This window comes from Mandrillus leucophaeus, unplaced genomic scaffold (genome assembly GCF_000951045.1).
Source record: "Mandrillus leucophaeus isolate KB7577 unplaced genomic scaffold, Mleu.le_1.0 Scaffold873, whole genome shotgun sequence".
NCBI classification, from domain to species: domain Eukaryota; kingdom Metazoa; phylum Chordata; class Mammalia; order Primates; family Cercopithecidae; genus Mandrillus; species Mandrillus leucophaeus.
In genome coordinates this window covers 384,758-398,792 of record NW_012109508.1, presented here as the reverse complement: position 1 = coordinate 398,792, position 14,035 = coordinate 384,758, and the positions used below count along the sequence as shown (strand labels likewise).

Sequence of the window (14,035 nt, the reverse complement as noted above, 5' to 3'; positions counted from 1 at the left end):
CTCTTATTCCAGTGATCTTTCTACTGTGCCCAAACAGAACATTTCTAAAGTGTTCACTCTATTTGGATATTGGATACTAGACAGCATCGGGCTCCTTGTTAAAGGGTTTTGACCTCATCCGGGGTTAATGGCAAGTTGCTGGAAGGTTTTGTGCCAGGGAATGCTATGTTTCAGTTAATGCCTGATGGAACAAATCTGGCAGTGAGGTGTAGGATGCATCAGCAGAACAGACACCTGGTGGTGGGGAGGGGTTAGAAAATGAGAACAATTAGCTTCAAACAGAAACACAACTTTTGATACGCATTCAATCACATGCTGAGAAAGTGATTTCCCTTCAGGTCTCCATACCCTATTCTGTTTGTATTTAGGAGAAGTTCTCAGTTTGTCAGTATATTTTTAACATGTTTCAAATACTCTCTCTTTTTTTTGAAACGGACCCAGGCTGGAGCGCAATGGCACGATCTCCACTCACCGCAAGCACCACCTCCTCGTCCCCAAACAAGCTTTTTGAGCTTTATTTCCACCATTCTTTCCATGTCATGCACCTTAGTTCTTTGCTTCTGTAGTTCGCCCTGCCTGGAATGTTCTTCTTCTCCTCTTTACCAGTGAAAATTACAGTCAGGGACACCGAACAAGAAAGGTCAATACTTATTTTCCAGTTCTCCTTCGGAGCCCTCTACTTCCAACATTCCTTTTCCTTTAAGATAAAGGAAAAGGGAAGAACACTGAAAACACAATTTAGGAATTTAGTAAAATATGAAGAGGAAACAATAAAACTAAAACTGAAACCTCCCGAGTAGCTGGGATTACAGGCATGCGCCACCACACCTGGCTAATTTTTGTATTTTTAGTAGAGACAGGGTTTCACCACATTGGCCAGGCTGGTCTTGAACTCCTGACCTCAAGTGATCCTGCTGCCTTGACCTTCCAAAGTTCTGGGATTACAGGCATGAGCCACCTCACCTGGCATTTTGACTACTCTCTAATCTCCCTTTTGAACAAAGAAAGAATAGGACTCAGGCTGAGAACATTTGTAAAAATTGCATCTTGCTAAAACTGAATTACATTGTTTCCTGTTCACTCTGTTTTTATGGTTACTTTCTACTTATGACAAGTAGGATTGATTTATCATTTATTGTAATTACAGAAAGTTTACTGTACATCTTAGTAAAAAAGTCAAATTAAGGAAAAATATACCTAAGACAAGTGGTATGCCTCTATGGAGAAATTATATAAGTGTGTATTCTAATGACTAGAGTTTGGGAAATTATGGTCTTTGAGAGTATTGCAATAGGAGTAATAAGGGTTCAGACCAGAGTGGGATGTTGGTAACAGGTAATGACAAGAAAAGAAGGCTCTGATAGATGTTTTAAGGGAATTAAAGGAGAGGAAAACTGTTGTTTCTTTGAGGGTATTTTCTGCCTCATTTCTCAGGATGGTTTTGACCGTAACAGTGAAAAATAAAAAAGTCTTATACAGTGGAAGGAATTTATTACCTCATATATCAAGAAGCCCTGAGGTAGGGTGGCTCCAGGAATGCTTAAGTGAGTAGCTCATTGACATCACTAAACACTTTGCTTCCATCGATCTTCCAGCCTCGCCAAAAAGGGCTGTCCTCATGACTTCAAGACAGCTGATACGGTGCCAGGAATCTCATTATGGACATACGATGTTCTCAGTGCAAGAACAAGACATCTCTTCTTGAGCTGAACAGTGAGGGATGAAGCAAACTTTCCCTGAAGGCACCTCCACCAAAATATTATTCTTCAAGATTTGTTGGACAAAAATACATCACATATTCATGCATAAACCAATCACTGCAAAGGGGAATCAAATTACCATACCTAACATAACCTAATTAGGATTTATTCTCTGAGCTGGGGAGATCTTTTCCCTGAAGAATGGAGTTCTCAAGATAATAGGGGCTCTGCTAACAAATATGGTTGGTAGGCAGTCAACCATGTCTTCTACAGCTCCTATGGAGAGCTGCAGGTGTTCTCTGGGTACCAGTGGTTCTGAAATTCTTCAAATTCACCCTTGAACGTAAGTGGCAAATTCTTGAGACTTGTAGTTTTATTTCTGAGAATGTTACTTAGCTCTTCTTTCCATGTGTTGGGTTAAGGCAGAACGAAATACTTCTGTTGCAAAATCAACTTCTGGTTTAGTGATGCACATTGAGGGTGCAATGCGAAATGTCTGAGGAGACACCGGAAAATAAGAAAACAAATCATCAGAGAATCAAATATGACTTCGAGGAAATACACTGAACTAAAAATCCAAAACCTTGTGTTTAGGACATTTCTCATGTTCCTCTTGGTTTGGCTCCTCCTCCCTCCCCAATGCTGGATCCAGGCCATTCACCCTCCAGTCTCCACAAAAACCCTTGTACAATTTGGCTCTGCCCCTTTTCCTTTTGTCATACATTTACCTCCTGGCCCTTCTACACCTTCACTGAAGTCTTAGGCCCCTCTCTATACTCCATTTCTGCCCATGGACTTCCATGTCCATATGCGCAACCCAGCAAACTCGCTTCTCACTGCCCTTATTGCCACAACTCCCAGAATCTTTATGTCCACCCCTCTGCATCCATTCATACCCATGACCAATGCCACGAGTCTCCTTATTGCCAGGAATAACTCAATTTCTGATCCCCACTACAGCTCTCCTTTTCATGAAAACTTCAGAATCCTCATTCACCCATTGTCTTCAGGTCTATTGCTCCACTCAGGTCTCCTCTTTCCTTTCCACCCAGCTCAGAACACAGAATTGACTGAAGTAGGCTTGCACTTGCTCCTCATTTTGCTTGCATTTCTACCCTTCTGCTGCACCTACACAGTCAATCCCAGCCCTAATAAAATATTTTATTAAATGGCTTTTCTCCAATCTAGATGGCTGAGAAGAGCTAGAGAAAAATCACACAACTAGGCTGAGTGATATGCTAGATATTCAGGGTCTCCAACTTCTGTGGGTCCCTCCAGCTTTTCTTGTTCACTGTCCTTTTTCAATCTAAACTTTTATCATTCCTCTCAATTTCCTTACTCAACTCCTGCGTCTCTCCCTCTATTTCATAGACAATCAGGCCTCATACTTCTCAGAAAACGGAAGCTGCTGGGCAAGATAAACTTGTTTGCTCTTACATCCATTGTTATAACCTTACCTGAAGGCTCAGAGAACAAGATGTATTTGCTGTTCAACTCCAAATTGTCCACCTATGCCCTTGACCCTGGATTCTCCCATCACCTTCACAGGAAACATCCCTTCAACTTCCCCTTAGCCTATAAACAAGCAGGCTTAAAGCTCTCATAACCCCCATCTAGACCACACCAAATACAAATCTGTGTTGACCACCTTGTCCCCTATGGCTACCTCGCAAATGCTTTCTTCCTGCTTTTAGCCACAGCATTAAAAAGACCGGTTGGTGCTTATTGGCCATTATTTATCACTTTGCCCTTCCCCCATTCACATCTCAATTGGCTGTAGTCTGACTTCTGCTGCATCAACTACTCTACTAAAGTTACCTGCAAGTGTGGAATCCACTGGGCATCTTCCAGCTCTCATCCTCTGTGGCCTTCTCTGCACTTGACTCTTTGGAATTCCCCACCCCACTTCCTGAACCTCTCCCGTCTCTTTCTTCCATGACTTCACACTCTTCTTACTCTCTTCATCCCTGTCCACGCTTTCTGCCTCTACCTGGGCAGCTTTTTCCTTCTCCTGCCCTTTATTATTATTATTATTTATTATTTATTTACTTATTTTTTTGAGACAGAGTCTCCGTCTGTTGCCCAGGCTGGAGTGCAGTGGCACGATCTCGGCTCACTGCAACTTCCGCCTCCCGGGTTCACATGATTCTCCTGCCTCAGTGGACTCTCTCTTGCTCTTCATACCCATGTTCTGTGCGTTTTCCAGGATTATCCTCAGAATGTCTCCTCTATCTTTACTACCACAGTTGAAGTTCAAACAGTGTCCTTGGCTCCCAGAGGGACTCCCTGTCTCCAGTCTTGTCCCCTTAGATTTGTCCTCCTCAGAGGACAGATTCTGACAGACTGCCTGAGTTTGGCTCCTGGTTCTGTCATTACTTAACCTCTCTGTGTGTCTTTTCCTTTATCTGTAAAATAAGGATAATAATAATACTTGTTTTACAGGCTTGAGCATTGAATGAGTCAGTTTATGCAAAGTGTTAGGACAGTACCTGACAAGCAGGAACGGCTTCATACCAGCTCCACTGACTACCTCAAGCCTTTGCGCTAGCCACATCTGTGTGGTGCAATGTGGTGTGCAAAATCAGTTATTTGTACTCTGCCATGTTTCATGCACAGTTTGGTTGTTTATCTCATTATTTAAGATTCTACCAGCCAAAAAGCCTGGCCTGGAAGTCCCTTCTCTCTCTCCCTTGAATACCTTTTAAAAAATATTTATAGATGAGCTTACTACATTGTATTATAATTTTCTATGTATTTGCCTTTCTCTCCCACCAGCTCCATGAAGGAAGGAACAGATCTTAGTTATCACCATATTAGGTTGGCGCAAAAGTAATTACAGTTTTTGCAATTAAAAAAACCCCACAAAAACTGCAATTACTTTTATACCAACCTAATAGTTTCAGTTTCCAGAATAACATCTGTTGCTTATAAGCACATAACAAATTTTGCCAAATAACAAAGGAAGAGCTAAGCAAGTACACAAATATCTCATGTCTTTATAAATTACATGTCTTAGGATTCATAATCATTAAATTATGCTATCTGATTTGTACAGAAAAATATTTATGACTAGGACTAGAAAAAAAAATCATGGAGCACATCCCAACAAAAGTGCTCATTCTGGTTTTGTTGTTTGGGCTGGGAGAACTTTAAGTCTGTTTTGTTTAAAGGGGAAGTTGGGGAAAAGCTGAAGATGCAAGAAAACATGGGGATGTTTCCTTGAGTGAAGGTGGAGGGAGCTTGGAGAAACAAGCGCACAGATGGAAGATCTAGATTTGAACAGGAGAAATGTCTCATTTCTGGAACCTTCAGGGAAGGAGGTGCTATGATCTGGACATTTGTGCCTCTGCCCCTTGAATTCCTGTGTTGGAACCCTAACTCCCAAGGTGATGGTCTTGCAAAGTGGGGCCTTTGGGAAGTGATTAGGTCAGGAGGGCACAGCCCATGAAGCCCCAGGGAGTTCTCTTGCCCCTTCTGCCATATGAGGTCACAGCCGAAAGATGGCTGCCTAAAAAGAGCGCCCTCACCAGACACTGAACTTGCTGGCACCTTGACCTTGGACTTCTCTGCCTCCAGAACTATAAGGAATGAATTTCTATGAAGTATAAGCCACCCAGTCTATGGCACTTTGTGACAGCAGGCTGGGGGGACTAACACAGGGGGAAAGAATAAATGTGGGGACTGATGAGTTTATATAGAGGTTTTGCCTGATAGTTTCAATTTTATCTGAGAAATATGAGGCAAGAAGTAGGTATTTCAGTATCCACTGAAATTGTGAGAGGCAGGGATGGAGCAGGGAAACTGGGAAGGATGAGGCATGTTTAAAATGGGAAAGAAAGTTGACAAAGGACAGGACAAATTAGGGAGGAGCAGATGTTACCTTCTCTCTTAAGTCTCTGACCTGGAGCCCATTCCTGGGGAGGGGCTTGTTGCTGTGAGGGATTGAGTGGCAGCTCACTTCACTCACGGCAGCAGCAGCCCTAGGGCAGTGCGTGCAGGGCAAGCCAGGGTCCCCACTGTGGAGCTGGGCGTGGCTTTTCAAGGAAGGGAGTGAGGAGGGCTCCACTCGCTGAATCTCCCAGCCTAAGGGTGAGGGACACCGGCTGTGGCTGATTTTGAGTTGGGCATTGGGGGCTATGCCCAGGTGGTCCTCCATCTCTCCGACAGGCGTCACCCGGGCCTGCCAATGCTGTCGGGTTGCTCCCGGCCACAGAGGCCACTAAGGCTTAGCAGGGTCACCAAGTCAGAACCCAGGGCTGAGCTAAGAACAGCCAGAATTGCTTTCACAGGGACTAGGATTAATTATACAGGAGACAAATTATTTATAGCATGACTGTGATGTTTCTTATCATCTGTACTGTAAGTTGTCTGCTTTGACCATCCTGTGTCTGCCTCTATCTTTACCAGAGTCGCGACTACCAAACCATTTTCACTCAGCGCCCTCTCGTGGCCCGATAGGTGCACTGTCCCCGCCTTTTTTTTTTGCATACCCGAGCTTCATCCCTAGATGACATGTGGCTGGGTACCCCGGCACAGTTGTGAAGAAACTGTGACCAGCACTAGGAAACCAGAGAGACTCCTACCTAGAGCGATAGGTAAAGACCAGTCTTTCTCTTACCTGAGAAAAAATGCCGCCTCTGCCAACGAGGAGCCCCATGTGCTTGCAGTCCTCATGGATCTGATTCACTTCTTCACGGGGAAGAGGTCGGCGGCTCATCTGTAAATATATTTTTAGAAAGCTTTCTATTTGGTGTTGGAATGGTTACAGGAATTATTTCCAAGAGAGGAAAAAGGAAAAACCCTCCAGCCATCAATGCCCCTCTTTTTTTCTCTCTCTCCCTCTTTCTCTCTGTCCTCTCCTTCCCCTGTAATTAAATAAAGTTGCTAATTGCTGAACCAGATTTTTGGAGGATGTTATTAAAAATGTTTGTTTTTAATCCCAAGTCATCCCAAATTCCCAAAAGACAAAATGAAGTTCTGTGCGGATAGTCAGTGAATCTTAGCTTTGCTAATGGCTGCCTTGGGAGTCTGGTTTCTTAATAGCTAAATTTGGAGTCTGTTTTACGTGGAAATTCTCCTTAACTTTTCACTTTGTTCTGCCCATGGAAAGGGCTCATTTCAAAGGCCACGAAATGGCTTAGAAGTTGCGCAAAGGCACCAGCAGCCTGAGCTTTCCCTGGGCAGCGCGGTGGGACAGCTGAGGAGCTAATTTCCCTGCTTGCAGGACTTGCTCTTTCTCCCCCAAGACTCTATCCTCCAGGGTTAGGAAAGGTAAGTGCTTCCAGGAGCCGAGAGGCTGTTCAGATCCCCGGCCATCCAAAGCAGGTCCCCTCCCTGTGGGGTCAGACATTGAACTGACTTGCATCCTTTCTGTGCATCTCCTGTCTTCCCAGTCTGTGAGTACAAATGTCTCCCTCTGACTTAGTCATGTTATACCTGAGAGCATATCTGCATTACCTGGAAGGCTTTCAGACGACAGATATTTGGGCCTCATGCTAGGCCAATCGAATTAGAATGTTTGAAGTAGGGCTTAGGCATCTGCATTTTTAAAATGGTCCTCAGGTGCCAGGGCTAAGCCCTGCTCTAATTTTTCCACGATGAGAGCCGAGGCCTGTTGCTGCCATGGTTTCTCCGTAGCCCAGCCTCACTGAGCTTCTGCACCGGGCTGGTTCTCCGGTTTTAGATACATAAGACATGAACCTCGCTCTGGGTCAGCCCTTGCGATCCTCGTGAGGTAGGCGGGGCCCCTCCAGTGTGCCCAGCTTCATTACATCCTCCGCACTTCCTACCCACCCTCGCTCTAGGCTTTGCTATCCACTTCCTTCTTCCCACCAACCCCAGATCCAACTCTTTCCCCAATCCTCTATTTCTTGTAATAAGAAGGGACCTCCTAGAGAGATATGCTCATTTTGGTCTGTCTTAAAGCCTTAAGATAAGCAAAATACATATTCAAACTTTCAGACTATTGGATCAGAAAGGAACTGAGGGAGAGGGAAGGACTAGAATCTTCTCATTGACCCCAAAATGCTATCATGCATTCCTGCTTATGATTGATTGGAAAGGGTCAATGAAAATAATTTAGGGCTAAACTGTGAGAACTAGAAGGGCATTAAATATGATTCAAAAGGCCAGAGGGACCAGAGAGTAATCTGGAGGGAAGGTTGGATTGGGGGTTCAGTTCTTTTGTTGTTGTTGTTGTTGTTTTGATTTTTGAGTCAGAGTCTCACTCTGTTGCCCAGGCTGCAGTGCAGTGGTGCAATCTCGGCTCACTGCAACCTCTGTCTCCTGGGCTCAAGTGATTCGCCTGCCTCAGTCTCCCGAGTAAGTGGGATTACAGCCACCTGCCACCACACCTGGCTAATTTTTGTATTTTTAATAGAGATGGTGTTTCACTATGTTGGCCAGGCTGGTCTCGAACTCCTGACCTCAAGTGATCCACCTCAGCCTCCCAAAGTGCTAGGATTACAGGTGTGTCACCATGCCTGGCCCAACATGACAGTTTTGAATGGGCGGAGTCTGTGTGGCTTCACCCAACCTTGCTCTGGGCCAGCACCCTCTTGGCTCCCTTGCCCATTTTATTCCTCCCTGGCCTTAACTGCTATGGCTAATTGAACATCTTGTATGCCTTCTTCAGGGAAAAAAGCAGAGTCTGAAACTCTACTGAGGCTAAAGCCATAGCGCAGCCTGCTGAGGCCTTGTGCCCATGTCTATGCCCCAACTACCTGATAATGAAGTGGGCATGTTACTAATTCAACTTCTTGATGAGTGTATAATGGAGCGTTATGTTTATCTCTTTTGGTGAATCTATATTTAAAGAATTATAAACTTAATATTTGAAAATAATTCAAATGTTCTGGAAGTACATAAAGTAAAACCAGAACATTTCTCCACTTCCTATCCTATTCCAAGGGACACCTCCTATTAACAATTTGGTGCGAACCAGATACTTTTTCTACGCATGTAAATACATCTATATGCATGTTTAAAAAAATAAGTCATTTTATAATTTTTGGCAATTTCCTTTTAATAATATATAGTATATCCTGGACATCTTTCCATGTCAGTATATTCGGACCTAATCTTCTTAAAGGTTACCTAGTATTTCATTGCAGTAAGTTGCTCAATCTCCTAATGTTGAGCATTTAGGTTGTTTCCATTTTTTCATGGTTATAAACAATGCTGCAAATATTCCTATTCATACATATTTTTAGACACTTTTGAAAGTATTTCTTTGGGACACACTTCTAGAAATTGCCAGGTATGTTAGCCCATTCTTGTGTTGCTGCAAAGGAATACCTGAGACTGGGTAATTCATAAAGAAAAGAGGTTTAATTGGCTCACAGTTCTACAGACTGTACAAGCATGGCTCCAGCACCCACTTCTAGTGAGGGCCTCAGGAAACTTACAATCATGGCAGAAGGCAAAGGGTGAGCAGATGGGTCATGTGGTGAGAGCAGGAGCAAGAGAGGGAGTGAGGAGGTGCCACACATTTTTAAACAACCAGATCTCACATGAAGTCACTCATCGCCAAGCCACTGATGAGTTATCTGCCCCCATGATCCAAACACCTCCCACTGGCTCCACCTCCAACACTGGGGATTACATTCCAATCTGAGATTTGGAGGCGACACGTATTCAAACCATATCACCACGTAAAAATGTATAGACATTTAAAATTTGGAGAGCTACAGACAAATTGCTGTCCAAAGGGCTGTACCTCCTTACCAACAGAATATGAGAGTACCTATCCCGGGTGATGCTGGACAGCATTATAGCAAAGTTCTTGGGTGTTATAACTACATGAATGTGGTATGATGTGTTGCAGGGGCCTGAAATTAATCGACAAACACAAAGCACTCACCATCTATATGTTTCCTGGTCTCAAAAGTGTAAACTTATTTAGGAAAATAAGATATTTATACATAAAAAGTGAGTAAACGAATACAGATTAAGTGACACAGACTGAATGTCTGTGTCCCTCAAAATTCATACATTGAAACCTAATATCCAAAGTGAAGGCATAATATTTGGAGGTGGGACATTTGAGAGGTGATTAGGTTACAAGAGTGGAACCCTCATGAATGAGATCAGTATCCTCATAAAAGAGGCCCCGGAAAGCTCTTTTGCCTCATTTACCATGTGAGGGCACAGCAAGAAGGCACCATCTATGAACCAGAAAGTGGGCCCTTGTCGGACACCAGGTCAACCTGCTCCTTGTTCTTGGACTTTCCAGTCTCCAGAACCATGAGGAATACATTTCTGTTGTTTATAAGACATCCAATGTATAGAACTTTGCTATAGCAGCCTGAATGGACTAATATAGTGGGAAAGATCTTTTCAAAGCAGTTCCTTAGACAGTGAGTACCAGAGGAATTCTCTGAAGGGTGGATCTCTTGGATAGAGCAGAAGCAAAGGCAAGCTTTAAGGAGATGCGATGGAGAGCTTGATCTTGAAAAAGACTAGGATTTCCATAGGTAGATATAGAGGGGAAAATACCATGTTCCATGGTTGAGGAAAAGTTTGAGTGGCATTTGGATTTGGAGAGTGAATGGCATTGAGCGCACAGTGAGTAGAATTAGGGGATGTAGGAGCTGGGATTTAAATCCAGGTGGTCTGCCCTTAGAGCCCATGCTTATATTAACAAATGGTTCAGCGAAGAGAAAAAGAGCCCCTTCTATAGATACTACTTTATAACCTCGCTCTAGTTTGGATATTTGACCCTCCAAACCTCAAATGGAAGTTTGATCCCCAGTGTTGGAGGTGGGTCCTAAAAAGAAGTGCTTGGATGGTGAGGGCAGATCCCTCATGAATGTCTTGTGCTGTCCTCTCCATAATGAGTTCTCATTCCATTAGTTCCTTCTAGAGCTGGTTGTTGGAAAAAGCCTGGCACCTACTCACCCCTTCCTTCTTGCTTTCCCCTTCTCTCTCTCATCATGTGATCTCTGCATATGCCAGCTCCTCTTCCCCTTCCACCATGAGCAGAAGCAGTCTGAGACCCTCATCAGATGCAGATGCTAGTGTCATGCTTCCTGTACAGTCTGAAGAAACATGAGCCAAATAAACATATTTTCTTTAGAAATTACCCAGCCTCAGATATTCCTTTATAGAAACACAAATGGACTAAGAAAAACCTGTTTTATTGTTTCCATGATATAGCTTGCACATATTTCCATGTCACATATATATCTATGCCATTATAGTGGGGAGATGCCATAAGCTAGCTTGTTTTGTATGAATGGTCATCTGGGAGGGGGATTCTGGTGTTTTACTAAGACAAAGTTGTGATGAACATCTTTGTTCATCTGACTTTAAGCACACAGAGGTTGGGTTCGGAACAGAGAAAAAGGAAGAACTCCTCCTCTCTCATTGGGCTTTCCTCTCCCGAGTCTACACTTTGAGGAGTATAGACAGCTTTGAGGGAACCCCTTGGGTGGAGATTATGGTGAACTCTTCTGAGCCTTGCAATAACTCTTGTACTTGTCCACACACTTAAATACGTTATAGCTTGTTAGAAGTTCTCCATTGTAGAAAGCAAGTTGGGGTCAAAACAAATAAATAAATAAAATGACCCGTGAGCTGGGGATCTTAGTTTCATATTACCCTTTGTTTACTTTCCTGATGTCTTCCCTTGGCTTTCAAATCTTATTTAAACATCCCAGCTTTGCACTGGCTCTGACATGTGGTATGAATTGAAGAGACTTATACCCATGTCTGGTCTAAAGAGTAAAAAATTGAGCATCAGTACTTCTAAAGTAGAATGGTGGTAAGACCAAAGAGCTAGAAATTGCTAGGGAAAGCTGGATCCCTGTGGACATGAGGTTAGTCTGGCTACTCCTCCCTTCTCCCAAGATTCTCCTGCTCTTCTCAGGCTTTGATTTTATGGAGGAAAGGCACAATATCCTATGGGCATTTACTATAGGGATTGCAGTAGAAACAAAGGGAAATATTTGAGAGATATGGCAGAGAAGGGATCAATGGGTCTTGATGCTGGAAACAAGGGAAGAGGAGGAGTCAGATGATTTTGTGGTATGGAGGCTGAGTAATTGGAAGAATGGTGGAGGGTGAGAAACAAACAGAGATCTTGGGAGAAATATCTGGTTTGGGGGAAGATGCTAAGTTCAATTGTTGTTATGATGAGTTAGAGGTCTCAGTGGGCAACATTCCTCCCTGGTTACTTGGGAGGTTGAAATCCATTCACAAGTAAGTAAGCATGCAAACAAACAAAAAACTCAACGTAAGCCAGGCACGGTGGCTCACGCCTGTAATCCCAGTACTTCAAGAGACCACGATGGGCAGATCACTTGAGGTCAGGAGTTTGAGACCAGCCTGGGAAACCTGGCAAAATCCTGTCTCTACAGGTGCGTGCCTGTAATCCCAGCTACCCGGGAGGCTGAGGATCGAGAATAGCTTGAACCTAGAAGGCGGAGGTTGCAGTGAGCCAAGATAGCACCACGGCACTCCAGCCTGGGTGACAGAGTGTGACTCTGTCTCAACAACAACAAAAACAACCCCTAATATATATTGAACTTCCTCACCCCAAACCTTCACCATAACCTTTTCCTGGCCCTTCTTTCTTACTTCCTTCTGTTTCTCCCCAAATAATTTCCTCCCTTCCCTGTATTTCTAAGTATTCAGTCATTGCCTATGCTCTTTGCCTAGGATGGCAAGGATAATGTTGGTTTCTTTTCCCAAATGCTCTCCCTCATCCCTCTAGAATTCTTGGTGATCTGCCAACATTTTGTTCATACTCAACACTCTCTATTAATCTCTAAAGGGCTTTGCTGAAAGCTTGCTGTTTGTATGTGCTCTCTCCCTGAGAGTAAACGAAGTTTAGCTAATGTTTCCTCCTATATCTCCCGCTGGCCCAAGCAGCTGCAGAGAGAGGAGCAGATCAGCACCTACCTTATCCTGCACCATTTCTATGCCTATCATGAGGCCTTTGCCTCGAACGTCTCCAACAATTTCAAACTCATCCCGCAGCTTAGCAAATTTTAGTAACATGTAGGTCCCAACTTCTTGACTGTTTTCCTGTAGATTTTCTTCTTTAATCACCTGTTGAGAGAAAGCCCCAAATGATCTCACATGGCAGAAGTTTTAAGACTGACTGAGAATCGTGGAGAAGTCATCGGACATGGCCCTCTTGTAACCTAACCAAACAGAATCCAGAACAAGTCTAGTGTGACCACAAGGACTACAAAAAGATTTGTCGTAAGGAGAGAAGAAAAGTCTTAGGGGAAGGGATATGCTTCTGCCCCCAACTCCCTCACCTTCAGAGGTGGCTAAGAATTCAGGAAAGAATAGGCCAGGCGTGGTGGCTCACACCTGTAATCCCAGTACTTTGGGAGGCCAAGGTGGGCGGATCACAAGGTTAGGAGTTCGAGACCAGCCTGACCAATAGGGTGAAACCCCGTCTCTACTTAAAAAAAAAAATACAAAAATTAGCTGGGCTCAGTGGTGGGCTCCTGTAATCTCAGTTACTCAGGAGGCTGAGGCAGAAGAATCACTTGAACGTGGGAGGTGGAGGTTGCAGTGAGCCAAGATCGCGCCACTGCACTCCAGCCTGGGTGACAGAATGACACTTTGCCTCAAAAAAAACAAACAAAAAATAATTTAGAAAAGAATAAAAGGTGTGTCTCAATGCAGTTGAAAATGTAGATTCTAAAATCCCAAGGCTTGTTATTGTCAGGTTTTGCTGAGAACTGGGATATAGTCATGAATAAGATGAATGCTCTGAGGAAAGAAATCTCACAGGTGCTTTCCCTACTGGAAGATGGAGACCTTTGCTCAGCAGTCCTCAGCCAGACGTGGGCTCTCATGGCCCAAGCAACCTGGTCTGGGGCTCTGGCCTCTTTGGCTGAGCCCAGAGCCAGGGCACCAGAGGATATAAAATGATTTTTATCTCAGTTCTACTTACAGCAAACACCCGGGGTTCTTGACAAGACACATGAAAAATACTGTATTTTTATTTAGCTGACAATAATTGCATGACTCCAGGCAAACCTTGTTATTTTTAAAGACCTATTTCTTCACCTAAACGTTCTCTACCTTCTAAATTGGTTGAGGTAACAAAGCACTTTTTAAAAGAAGTTGGCAATGTCAGCTCATGTTTGTAATACCAGCACTTTGGGAGGCCGAGGTGGGTGGATCACTTGAGGTTCGGAGTTTGAGACTAGCTGGCCAACATGGTGAAACCCCATCTCTACCAAAAATATAAAAATTAGGTGGGCATGGTGGTGCATGCCTGTAATCCCAGCTACTCAGGAGACTGAGGCATGAGAATCTCTTGAACCCAGGAGACAGAGGTTGCAGTGAGCCTTGGTTGTGTCCCTGCACTC

At 43.8% G+C, this 14,035-nt stretch overlaps 1 protein-coding gene across 1 annotated transcript in view; it reads right to left on the bottom strand.

Annotated features, from left to right (window-relative positions):
• Positions 1–2,055: 2,055 nt before the first annotated feature.
• Positions 2,056–14,035, bottom strand: part of AGXT2 (alanine--glyoxylate aminotransferase 2) — a 50,482-nt gene continuing 38,502 nt past the window's right edge. The window contains exons 11-13 of the mRNA XM_011969129.1: positions 12,603–12,752; positions 6,319–6,417; positions 2,056–2,196 (exon numbers count right to left, since the gene is read on the bottom strand). Coding sequence (XP_011824519.1) covers positions 2,089–2,196; positions 6,319–6,417; positions 12,603–12,752 — 357 coding nt within the window. The 3' untranslated portion in view covers positions 2,056–2,088. The remainder of the gene's footprint in view (positions 2,197–6,318; positions 6,418–12,602; positions 12,753–14,035) is intronic.